The sequence below is a fragment of the Notolepis coatsorum genome, assembly GCF_963971535.1.
Source record: "Notolepis coatsorum genome assembly, chromosome: 3".
Taxonomy (NCBI): domain Eukaryota; kingdom Metazoa; phylum Chordata; class Actinopteri; order Aulopiformes; family Paralepididae; genus Notolepis; species Notolepis coatsorum.
This window is the reverse complement of record NC_140167.1, coordinates 39,390,013-39,403,488: the sequence shown is the minus strand read 5'-3', so window position 1 is coordinate 39,403,488 and position 13,476 is coordinate 39,390,013. Positions and strand designations below refer to the sequence as shown.

Sequence of the window (13,476 nt, the reverse complement as noted above, 5' to 3'; positions counted from 1 at the left end):
GTAATAGACATCGCTAGCTGTCGATCAGCGTTGGAATTTTCCAAACTACACTTCCTGAAGGGATCTATGGGGTTCAAGGTTTATAGTTCTGTATGAATTTCTTTAATAACTCTTATTATTCGGGATAATATAACACAAAAAGGTAAAGTTTTTCACAAATATTGAAAGGCTTTCAAGTTTCTCGTCCCTTTTTTTTTTTATATATATCTTTTTCCCCCTTCATTTTCCGATTTTTCTCCCATCCCACTGTTAGTCGTTATGCCAATTCCCAACCCCCTTCCTGGTTGTTGCGCACTTTCCCCTACTGTTGGTCCGAGAGGCCGGAGACTGTCACATGCTTTACTCCGACGCATGTGCAGCCAGCCGGCAGCCAGCCTGGCCGCGCAGATTCTCACTGGGAGAGTGTAACGTGTGGGAGGCCGCACTACCTCTCTCCAGATCCTACCCTCGCTGAGCAGGCGCCCCAACCGAACTGTAGGGGTCGCTGTCCACAACGCCCAGGACCCACCCGCCAGCTTTCCCCACCCCCTAATACTGCCAATTGTATTAGTGTGAACGGCCAGCCAAGCTGGTGACAACGCCGGGAGCTGGATTCGAACATGCGAACCCAGCGTCTCGAGCGTAACGCCGGGAGCTGGATTCGAACACGCGAACCCAGCGTCTCGAGCGTTGGTGACGAACACAATCTCTGCTACGCCACCTGACCGCCTTCTCGTCCCTATTGTTAACATGTAGGAACAATTAGATCTGAAATTAGTTTCAAAACGGTTGCACTGTGGGGAAAATAAAAAAGTACAGTAGATTACAGTAGATTTCATTATCTGTTCTTATGCATGCCTGGTGATACTAAATCCAAATTGAACTCGGGCATTTGAAAGATAATATATGTATATATATAAATGTGCGAATTGGCTATAATAAGGTCATTTATAAGCCTGCTATTCTATAATAATATTTCAAATTGCATTGGTCGGAATGGGAGAATTCAGTACTGTATCTACAGAACCTTCTGTTTAATCATCTTCCCTTTATTAATTTCCTTAAAGGGGAACTATCTTATAAATGGCCTTTTTCAGTGTTTAGCATTGTTTCCTAGCTATGTGGACTTATATTAATATGATCTATGTCTCTAATTCTCATATTGGCGCATTCTTAAAATTCTCCTCTCACAATATTCACCCTCACTGAACTGAGTCATCTGAAAATGTGATGATTTGTGATGTCAGAAAGACACCGCTGCATGATAATGTTCAGGCGGCGGCGCAGGCCACACAGTGGTTTAGGAGCCCAGCCTCAAAACAGCTTAAGATCTTCAGGTAGAAAAATGCTGTTTGAGGACTTTATTAGAAATACAAAACAATGAATTAAAAAAAATATATAATTACAGAGGTGTTCCATAAACTCACAGGAATTGTGTAAAAGTGCCCAAATAGTGAAAGAAATAGTAAAATAGTTCCCCTTTAAAGGGGAACTCCAACATTTTGGGAAATTAGCTTATTTAACATCTTCCCTGGAGTTAGACAAGAAGATACATACCTTTTTTGTCTCTGTGCGTGCATTTTAGCTTTGGGAATAGATGCTCCGTTAGCATAGCTTAGCTTCATCACTGGAAGTGAGGCAGGACAGTAGCCTTACAGTGCCTTACAGTGTATTGCAAGGTCTGACATTGACCAAATTTGATATGCATGACCTTGGTGGGCTCTAGGTCAACTCCTGAAAAGGGGGTCAATGTCAGACCTTGCAATCAAACGTTAGGGGGCGCACTGAAATTATGGCAAGGGTTATTAGCCCCCTAACTTTTGATTGCAAAGTCTGACATTGACCCCCTTTTCAGGAGTTGACCTAGAGCCCACCAAGGTCATGCATATCAAGTTTGGTCAATGTCAGACCTTGCAATACACTGTAAGGCACTGTAAGGCTACTGTCCTGCCTCACTTCCAGTGATGAAGCTAAGCTATGCTAACGGAGCATCTATTCCCAAAGCTAAAATGCACGCACAGAGACAAAAAAGGTATGTATCTTCTTGTCTAACTCCAGGGAAGATGTTAAATAAGCTAATTTCCCAAAATGTTGGAGTTCCCCTTTAAGATCTTTTGTACACATGATCTCAAGAAGGTACTAAACGAGATCAGTGGCAGTTTTTCATGTCTGGTCATTATTAGCATGGTGTTATTCACTGTCAAAGATGCAAAGAAAAATCATAATTCATATTCTCCTTTGTTTCATCTAGGGATGCACCGATCCAACTTTTTCAGTCCCGATACCGATACCTGGGTTTGGGTATCGGCCAATACGATACCCATTTTTTAAAGAATTGTAAAGGATCACAAGTGTGTTTTTGATTTGTTGTAAACAAAGACAGAAAATAAACTTCATTCTAAATTCATGCTATATTATGTTATTATGTTATTTGATACTATCTTGTCTAGCACAGTCTCTGGAGCGTAACAGTAAGAAGCATTTTGCATGAAAGTATTCTGTACTTCTGTATGACAACTATTAAAGAACTTGAACTTGAACTTGAACATTCATTCAATTAATAAACTGTATGCCTCACTGTCACTGTGTGGAAGAGACTGGGATCATTCTTTTGTGCAAGGCAACATCAGGCTTGACTTAAAACATTACTTTCCTAACTTAGTGAAACTAAATGTAACAAATTAACAGATAGATATAAATGTACTGAATGGTTATTTCTTTTTATTTATTATAATATTTTTTTTTTAAATCAGATATATATATATATATTTTTACAGATACCCGATCCAGCTATTTTACTGATATGCCATTTACTTATGTATTTTAAGCGAATTTTCTGAAAATAGGGCTCCGGGCTTAAGAGGTTAAAATGATACCAAAGACAATATAGTGAAACATTGACAGATGTCCTCTACGTTAGTGGTTCCCAAAGTGGGGGAGCCGCCCCGCCAGATGATTTCCAAAACAAATATTTAAAGATTTTTTTTTTTGTATGCAGTCAGGCCACTGAACTTAGAAGCAGGCCATTGCAGTGGCACAATAGTTAGATAACCTAGGTGGGGAACAACCAGGAGATCACTGCAACTCACACAAGTTGGAGAACTAACTGTAGGGGTAACAGTACTGTATATTTGAATACCGTTTATGTCACAAATGTATCAGTACTAAATACCTATATGTCCCTATGCCATAAATGTCATGTATGTTGTGTATGTCTCATAAATGTCTATATGAATTGAAAATGGGGGACCCTGATGGAAACAAGACAAACGTCTTTCTCAGGTCTGCATCCCCTTAACAATTGTGTGTATTGAGCTGTACTGTACCCATTCTGCAATCTGTTAAATAAAGTTTTTCATTCATTCATTCAACTATCTCTCTCTCTCTCTTGCTCACACACACACAAAGGGAGCCGCATGTGATTGGTGGAGGCGGGAACTAAACTACTAACTAAAATCCATCAAAATCAGTGTTGTTGCTAATCATTGACACATGCTAGCCTGTAATAATCCCCGCCAGAAAAATCTACTTTGCATTTGATATATTGCAAATATATGCCATCACACACACTGGCATTTAAAGGTTAGAATTATAAAATGAATATGTGGTGTTATGATCAGGGCTGAAGTTGAATAAAAGATTGTATTATTTTCAATCTGAATTACAAAAATACTGAAAATCCATTGTTGCTAATCATATATGCTAGCCTGTTTTTTAACAATAATTTGTGATGCCATCACAAACACTGGCATTTAAAGGGTACAAATAAAAAAAAATCCTGCACCAGAATGCAGGAAATTAAGTCTTTGTAACAAAGAATTTCCTGGTGGGGGACCCCCCGCTTAAAAAGTGGCCTGACTGGGGCTATATTTCCTGGCCTGAATGATTTCCCCAGTCCAGCCCTGGTTAAAAGCCTCCAATGCTTATTAGTGTGTGTGTGCGTTTGAACGTTTGCATGTTCTAGTAATATTAATGGAAGAACAAATACAAATGTAAGGGGGTAGGGATCAATAAGCTAAGCTTCCCTCTACTCCTTTTTTTGGACATGTCTGCCAACCAAACACATTGCTCTTTTGTTTATAATTCCTGTTTTTTCTTTGTTATTTTTTTAAATGTTTTTTTTCTTTAAGGATTTTTTTTATTTGTTGTTATGATTGTTTGGTCTGATGGATCAAGACACTGAGTTGTTTGAAGAAATAAGAATAATAACATGTCCAAGAAATAAACTTTTCATTCATTAATTCATGTTTCAACCATACATTTCCATTTATAAAAAAAATAAAAAAATGTTTTACCTCCTATAATAGTGGGGGGTCACATCTCTGACACTGTTATTTCGGGGGTCGCGGCCTGAAAACTTTGGGAACCCCTGCTCTACGTGAGTCTAAAGCAGGATATGCACCAGCATCTGAAATGCAATTTCCTGAGGCGGTGGGTATACTTCATGACTTGATAATTATGATACAGCTACCACTCAGGAAGGGCTATCATACCAAAATATCATCTACAGACATAGATCTTTTAAAAGATTATATGTAAGTTTCGTCACCTTGAGTGGTACCGACAAGTAACATTTTGTGCTCTGGCCCATGTACTAAAAAATAATTTCGTCTTGTTTACATCGGTCTCCCCCATTTTCAATTCATCAGGACATTTATGACATACAAGTAGGGCTGGGCGATATGGCCTAATGATTATTATTTTTTTAAATCCGATTTACATCGATTTTTTTCTCTTGAGCTAAAAAGAAAAAAATATATATTCTTTTATATAGATGAATGTCCCCATTGGGATTGAAGTGCAAACCTAACTTTCACCAATCTTCACTTAAAAAATATATATATATATAATATAAAAGGTTACTCTTGATCAAACAAAGATGAATGTCACTATTGGGATTAATAGTGCCTCTTGATCATCAAACAAGAATGAATTTCCCTATTGGGATTAATAAAGTGCAAATCGAACTTTCATCAAACATCACTTTTTGTAAAATAAAGTGACAAAAAAAATGAAATTAATTGTTTTGAAAATCGGTTCAAAATCGTCCTAAATCAATCATTAATTCGAATTAATCGATAATATCGATGAATCGCCCAGCCCTACATACAAGACACAGAACTGTGTAGTAAAAAAAGATCATAAAAAATATATACATCCGAAGGGGAAGAAACTGTACATTGGTGGCTTGTTTACACTAGGGAGAGATGTTGGCTAGTACAGAAACACACAGGAAATACTTACCCCAGACTTTATCGTGATTACATCACCAGGAATATATTGCAGGATCAAGAATCTAGGTTTATTTGTCACATACATACCAGGGCATACAGTGAAATGCGGATGGTCATGCCCGCATTGATTGTGCAAAATACAATAATAAACTAGAATAAAAAAGGCATCGAAAAAATAAAGTAGAAATTAAATAGATAAGACACAAGATATGCATGGTAAAAAAAAAGACATGCTAGGTTCCTGAGAAACTGGTTCTTATATACACTACTATGCAATTTACAATGTTAACTCTTAATGTATCTAAACTGTACAGTACTTTCTTTTAAAGTGTTTCTAAAGATTCTATTTTTTAAAGTGACATTTTGTTTAAAGTGATTGTTTTAGCAGTTGCCGCATGAGTGGTGTGTGTGTGTCTGTGTGCTCATGTGTATTTGTGAGTGGAGAGTTCAGTGTTCAGTGTTCTGATGGCCTGGGGGAAGAAGCTGAGTCGGAGTCTCTCCGTTCTTGCAGCGTGTGACCGTAGGCGCTTGCCTGACCGCAGCAGCTTAAACAGGCTGTTGTTGGGGTGGTGAGGGTCTTTCATAATTCTGCAGGCTCTGGATTTGCACCTCCTGTTATACAAGTCCTGGTAGTGCAATACCCGTAGTACGCTCAGCTGAGCGCACCACTCTCTGGAGTGCCTTCCTGTCCTGTGCCGTGCTGTTTCCAAACCAGGCAGTGATGTTTCCAGTCAGAATGCTCTCTATAGCCCCGGAGTAGAAGGAGTGGAGTATCTTCCCCGATACTCTGAACTTCCTTAGCTGTCTCAGGTGATAGAGGCGCTGTTTCGTCTTTTTCAGGTCCTCTGTGATGTGGACTCCCAGGTACTTGAAACTGCTCACCCTGTCCACGATAGCCCCGTTTATCCACAACGGCGTGTCCCCCCCCTGCTGTATTCTCCTAAAATCCACGATCAGCTCCTTGGTTTTACCAATGTTCAGGAGTAGGCTGTTGTCCCGGCACCAGTTCATCAACCTCCTCCCGATAGGCCTTCTCGTCATTGTTAGAGATCAGCCCCACCACCACATGTCGTCCGCAAACTTCACTATGGAGTTGGAGCTGAACCTGGCCACACAATCATGTGTGTACAGTGAGTACAGCAGGGGGCTCAGAATGCAGCCCTGGGGGGACCCGATACACAGGGTGATTTTGCTGGAGGTATGACCCCCCCACCCTGACCGCCTGGGGCCTGTCACTTAGAAAGTACAGGATCCAGGCGCTCATGGCGGAGCTCAGATCCAGATCGATCAGCTTATCAACCAGTCTGGTGGGGACTATGGTGTTGAAAGCTGAACTATAGTCAATGAACAGCAATCTCACATAGCCCCCCTTCTGACTGTCAAGGTGAGATAGTGTGTTGTGCAGTACTTGGGAGACCGCATCCGCGCATCGTCAGTGGACCTGTTTGCCCTGTATGCAAACTGCAGTGGGTCCATGTTACTAGGGAGGGAGGCATAGATGTAATCCTTGACCAGCCTCTCAAAGCATTTCATGACCACAGAGGTGAGTGCCACCGGTCTGTAGTCATTAAGGCCCGTTTGAGAGGAGTTTTTTGGCACAGGGATTATGGTTGACATTTTGAAGCAGGTAGGGACCACGGACTCAGCCAGGGATATATTGAATATGGATGCAAATACTGGGGCCAGCTGGTTTGCACAGGACTTAAGTATTCGTTCGTACTCCCCGCCATAGGCCTCTCGTATCGTTCTGTGCCATCTGTGTCTCCATCTTGTTCGCATATCGCCGTTTAGCAGCCCGCAACTCCTTGCGTAGCATATAGGCTGCTACCTTATACTCTTCCATATTTCCCGATGCTCTGCCCGAGTTGTAAGCAGCGGTACGAGCATTCAGGGCCACTCGGATGGAATTGTCCACCCAGGGTTTCTGGTTTGGGAAAAGCCGCACCTTCTTTGTGGGGACAATACCGTCAGCTAATGTTGCTATAAAGCTAACAACAACATCAGCATATTCACTGACTTCACTGGAGCTCGACTATCATCCCCCAGTCTACGCCCCCCAGTGCGTCCTGTAGCGTGGCCTCTGAGCTCTCGGACCACTGCTTCACCTCTCGCGACACAACAGCCTCTCTGGCTCGTTGTTTGTAGCTTGGCAAAAGAAATATGGCATTGTGATCCGATTTACCTAGCGGAGGCGCTGGTACTGCCTTATGATGCACGATATATCGGCCGCCGATATAGCCGTTTTTTTTTTACACATCGGTATCAGTCCGATATCAAGATAGGGCAGATATAAAAGAAATAATCTTTTTACATGTGTTGGCCTTAAATAGTTTCAAAATATCAGTCATTTCTGAAAATAAGTTACAAAAGTAAAAAAATTAAATAAAAATAAAATGCGTTTAGGAAATGGCTCTTTATTTGATTATCATAAAAAAGTGTTTTCTATACAGAGATATCGACATCAGTAAATATCGGTATCGGCCAGAACAGCAATATTAATATCGGTTATCGGTATCGGCCACAATTATCACATCGGTGCATCACTACTTATAGCCCTGTTTGAAGGGGGTGTAGCAGTGATACAACGTATTCCCCCCCTAGTTGTGCATTTGATATGTTGGAAAAAGTTTGGATGAGAGACAAGGCCCCAAATCACCAACATGGTAAGTCAAATAGATTACATTAAACAGCCATGTTCACTGCGTGGCTTGCTTGGTTACTTGACAAGACGAAAGTCTTTTTCTGGTCTTGACAAGGGGCTGGTTTCAGACTCAGTGGAGCTTTCCATGGTTGCGACATGTCAGGCCGGGAACACACAGGATGCCAAAGTACCGTGTCCATCCTCGAGCGAGCAGGAGCCTGGCTGTTAACACCAGAAAGGCAGGAGCCTGGCTGTTCACACCAGAAGAGCAGGAGCCTGGCTGTTCACACCAGAAGCCATTTCTATGTGGCGGTCAACAGATCTGCTCCTCTGCTCCGATTACACATAGAGGCACTCACGGCTCGCAGAGAAAATGGACCAGATGCCCAAACCGCTGAAGTTCGTGAGTGGGCTGTGGAGTTCAGCGCTGCGGCTGGTCTGAACGGTCTAATTAGTTAACTTTGTCATCCGGTGTGTCTCCGGTGTCGGGCAGGTGGTTCTACAGTGTGAGAGAGCTCTCTTACCTCTCTGATCCTCTTGATCTGAATGCAGTTCTCTTTCCCCCATTCCAGCTCATCCTGCATAAACACATCAACAAATCAGAAATTACAGGTTTACTGGACATCAACATAGAATACAAAAGGGGAGAGTAAAGGAAAACCGAGTACTGTTATTCAGTACTCCGATAGAATTATTATACAGAATTTCCCCAAGGTGAACAATAAAGGAATATCCTATTATGAATGAATCTACATGAGTAAAATAAGAGATTCAAAATTACAATAAGGGATTTCCGGTTTACAAATGAGCAGGTAGGCAGTTAAAAGGAGGATCTCCCTGTCAATAAGTTGAAAAAAGGAAGTAAAAAAAAAAAAAACCTAAAAGTAACAATTTGAAATCGGAAGAAAGCAGACCCAGATCACAAAGTACGAGAAGAAACGAGAAAAAAACTAACTTGACAAAGAAATTATCTTGACGGAAAAGATGCAGGGCGAGGCGGAGTCTGAACAGGTGCACCAAGCTAACATAACATTTACATTTACATTTACATTTAGTCATTTAGCTGACGCTTTTATCCAAAGCGACTTACAAGTTCTGTACGACAAGCCATCAGGAAGGGCACAACTCTATCAGCTGAGCAACAATGTTCATCAAAGTGTTGAGTGCTACAGTGTAGGTTAGTTTATTAGGACAAGTGCATGACAGTACGGTTAGTTAGGGTTAGATTTTTTTTTTTTTTTTTTTTTATTCAGATAATGGTTGAAGAAGTGCGTCTTTAGTCGACGGCGAAAGATTGGACGTGATTCGGCTGTCCTAACTGGGGTGGGTAGTTCATTCCACCATTGTGGGGCAAGGACTGAGAATAGGCGACTTCTCTTTGATGACCCTCCCGGAGCTTGGATAGGAGTAGGTCTGAGGCGGCCAGAAGATGCAGAGCGTAGGGGTCTTGAGGGTGTGTAGTTAGAGACCATTGACCGGAGGTAGGCGGGAGCAGTTCCCTTTGCCGCACGGTATGCTAGGTCGAGGGCCTTGAAGCGGATTCGTGCAGCAATGGGGAGCCAGTGCAGGTCCCTAAGAAGTGGGGTGACATGGGCCGACTTCGGTAGGTTTGAGATCAGGCGGGCCGCTGCGTTCTGAATGAGTTGAAGAGGCTTAGTGGCAGTGGCCGGGAGGCCAGCGAGCAGTGCATTGCAGTAGTCGAGGCGGGAGATGACTGTTGATTGGACGAGGAGTTGGGTGGCTTCTTTTGTCAGGAAGGGGCGTATCCTTCTGACGTTGCTCAGGAGGAATCGGCAGGTTCTGGTCGTCGCTGCGATGTGAGCAGAGAAGTTCAACTGGTCGTCGAGGACAACACCAAGGTTCTTGGCGGTCGGGGACGCAGTCACAGCTGCATTCTCGACTGTGATTGAAAGGTCGGTTAGGGGGGAGGATTTGGCCGGCAGGTGGAGCAATTCTGTTTTGCTTAGGTTCAGTTTGAGGTGGTTGGACGTCATCCAGGCTGAGATGTCGGACAGACAGGCCGAGATCCGCACAGAGACGTGGATATCTGAGGGAGGGAAGGAGAGGAAGAGTTGAGTATCGTCGGCATAACAATGGTAGGAGAAGCCATGAGACGTGATAATGTTACCCAGTGATTTAGTGTAGAGGGAGAAGAGAAGGGGTCCTAAAACGAGCCCTGGGGGACACCCGTCCGCAGGGGGCGGGTGGCCGACAGGGTCCCTCTCCATGACACTTGGTAGGAGCGGTCATTGAGGTATGATGACAGCCATGTCAGCGCAGAGCCAGCCACTCCCATTCCTGCGAGGGCCGCAAGGAGGATCTGGTGGTTGACTGTGTCGAAGGCTGCAGATAGATCTAGGAGAATCAGGACAGAGGAGAGGCCTTTCGCTTTTGCTAAGTGAAGTGCCTCTGTGACCGCAATGAGGGCTGTCTCTGTGGAGTGACCAGTCCTGAAGCCTGACTGATTAGGGTCTAGGAGGTCATTCTGTAAGAGATAAGTAGTAAGTTGGTTGGATACAGCACGTTCAAGTGTTTTAGAAAGCATAACGGTAGCTAGCAACGCAGAGGACAGTTGGGTTATGTGGAAACAGGGAATTATCCATTATTTATTTAGGTAAATGTGATTTATGTTTTGATTCGGACTACATTGAGGATGTGCCCATTTATTGGACTAAGCTGAAGGACTTGCAGGATCACCGGTGGCACCCAAATATAGGGTTTAAAGACTGAGAAAAATTTATACAATGCTCTGACCGGGAGCTCTGGAATTTAGTTTAAATGTTGGACAATTATAGTGAGCTTGGGAGACTCGCCGTAGGGGAGATCTCCGCCACTAGGGGGGGCCCTCTCATTAGGAGAGATACCACCCCCGCCCACCAACTGGGGAAAGGGGGATAGATTTGGACCCCCCAAAAGCCTTGGAAGACAGAGTTTAGATTTTATATTTTTGTTTGCTTAGAAGAGCGGTTCCTGCCATTTTAAGATAAGATAAGATAAGATATTCCTTTATTAATCCCCTTGGGGAAATTCGTGACACACACATACAGCTCAACGTCTCATTAATGATATTAACAACAACACAATCATTACATTTTTACAGTAACAATGGCACAGCATAAATTCAACAGACATGTACATTTGTTGACACATGTCATCATTACAGGAGGCCTGAGACACTGTATGCGATAGTCGGCTGCATTCCACCATGTGAACACAGTGGATCGCGCCTGGTGAACTGGAGGGGGGGCGGAATGGGGGGGGGGGGGGGGCCTTGGAAATTCGGGTAAGGAATTTGGTTTGTGGAGCAGTCAAGGGGGGCCCCCACCGTCGCGCATCAGAGGCAGCCTGTACTTCTCATACGTATGGCGCCAGATGAGTCACAACAGCAGGGGCGGATGGGGGGGGGGGGGGGGTGGGTGGGGGGGGTAGGGGGGGCCTCATCAATATTATCTCTTCCAGACAAGTACAGTTCGTCTCCTCTTTCTCAGAATCACACATCGCCGGAGAGTCAACTCCTCCGCGTTGACCTTGGCCTCGGTCCGTTCCACAGCAGAAAGGATAAGGAGGGTGTGGGAAGGGGGAGGGGGGTGATAACATGCAGCTCGAGGCAGAAATGCCGCATATAGTTAAAATCAGGTCAATTTGTCTAATCATAGTCACCATCGTCGTATCCCCTATTACGGTACGGTGGCATTTTTATTTTCACGTCCCTAATTTCCGACGTGATGTCCAGTATGGCCTGTGACCGCGAAAGTTCCTCTGCATGGTTAGAAGCAAGTCTCTCAAGAATTGTCTTCAAGCATGACTGTTCGTCTACATGATAGAGTTCGCCTCTTTCCAACATGGTCTTGGAGCTCAAATGTTCATCACCGCGCAGGGTACTTAGGTCAGCCATTTTCTTAAACAGTTCCATAAGGTTTTCCTTGATCCCGGCCAGATCCCTGGCCAGGGAAATCAACTTCTTCCGAATTAGCTTCAGACAGTACCAGATCCAGCAGCTGACGGTGCCCAGGCCGAGCAGCATGACAATTAGAAGATATACGTCCTCAACGTCGTTTATCTCCAGTGGGAAAAAGCATATTGCGAGCCAGGTCCCGTATGAATTTATGGTGTATCCCGCCTGATAGCTCCCAAGAGGGCATAATGGGTCATCCGCATTCTGCTTCCTTGTAGAGAATATGCGATCAATCGCTGTAAAAGCCCAGCTTATTAGATCCATATTACGGTCAAAAGTCGAGTTGAGTTGAGGATTCTGTTGTAAAAAAAGAAAGAAGAAAAAGGTCAAAAACGTCTGAGCGTTCTCCAGCGAGTGCAGATCTAGGCCGGTGAAACGAGCTGTAAGGGCTGGTACGGACGTCTCCAAGCCGATAAGAGAGAGGCCTTGAGGTGTTTTCTCTGGAGGAGGGAGAGGAGATTAAAATGAGACTGCTCCTGGGAAGAGAGAGAGGGAACTATCTCTTTACTGTCTGTGTTTTGTGACATGGGGAGAACAGAAGAGCACTTTGAGGTAGGGCTGGGCGATATGGCCTAAATATGATATCACGATATTTTCTGACCTTTCGGCGATACACATCACAATGTTTTTTCTTTTTTCCCCCCAAACAATTCATTATGAGGCTTACCAAGACAGTATTTGAGTTTGCAAGCTAACATATATTAGATTTAGATTATAGGATTATTAGATTATATATTGCATATATTTAGCAATGAGATATACGATTTAGATATGAAATATGATGAATTGAAAATGGGGGACCCTGATGTAAACAAAACAAAAGTCTCTCTGGTCTGCACCCCCTTAACCCATTCTCTGCCACCACTTTGATCATCCTAAATCATCCTCTGCCAGCGCTATTTGTCTATGGAGATGTTCACCTTCTTTGCAAGGCTATAACTTTTTAAATTGTATTGCTAAATTGACATTACTATGGCCCATTCAACATCAATTATCTATCGTTCAGGATGTAGGAAAGTTTTACTTTTTCATTCACACATTCATACTAAAATACCGTCTAGAGTATAAATATGTTTTTATCGTTTTCTGCAGTATTTCATAGAATGTGAGATAGGCATAAATGCATATATTAGATGATCAAATGCAGTTTGATACCGATCAACGTACGGGGGGGGGGTCGTTTATAATTCAATGACCGACGTTAAATGATTTATGTATTATGGGTGATATATTGATCAGAGCAGTTTGTATCGAAAATGAGAAAGAAAAACGCTGAAACTCAACCCAGTCTCCTCGTAGCGTTGGGCGATGAGTGGAGCAAACAGATCCCAATTATGGGATGTTGATCGATGCGATCCATTTCCGGTTTGTATATTACTAATACACGTCCAAATCATGTTGATTATTGAGTTATGGCAAAGAACCATATCGACGGTGTCTGTATTGAGCCCCGGGACGATAAGCGAGTGGCCGGCCGAAAATAGGGGACGGACCGAGCTACAATGGGCACTTCCGGTTTGGCAACTCGCCGATCGGCCACCAGGTGGCGGTATTGAAGCGTTGCAGAGTTGTGATGGCTCAGACAGCATCACCCAAGACTCCGTGGGTGAAATATGAATACCATGACGAAAATATGAAATATTGATCTCAAAAACGCCTTACGGAGT

General features: G+C 43.3%; 1 protein-coding gene across 1 annotated transcript in view; it reads right to left on the bottom strand.

Annotated features, from left to right (window-relative positions):
- The window catches only part of tdrd9 (tudor domain containing 9), a gene marked incomplete at both ends in the record, with an annotated part of 174,432 nt that overhangs the window by 85,681 nt on the left and 75,275 nt on the right, over positions 1-13,476 (bottom strand). Inside the window, one exon of the mRNA XM_084311176.1 lies at positions 8,379-8,432. Within this exon, the coding sequence (XP_084167302.1) occupies positions 8,379-8,432 (54 nt within the window). The remainder of the gene's footprint in view (positions 1-8,378; positions 8,433-13,476) is intronic.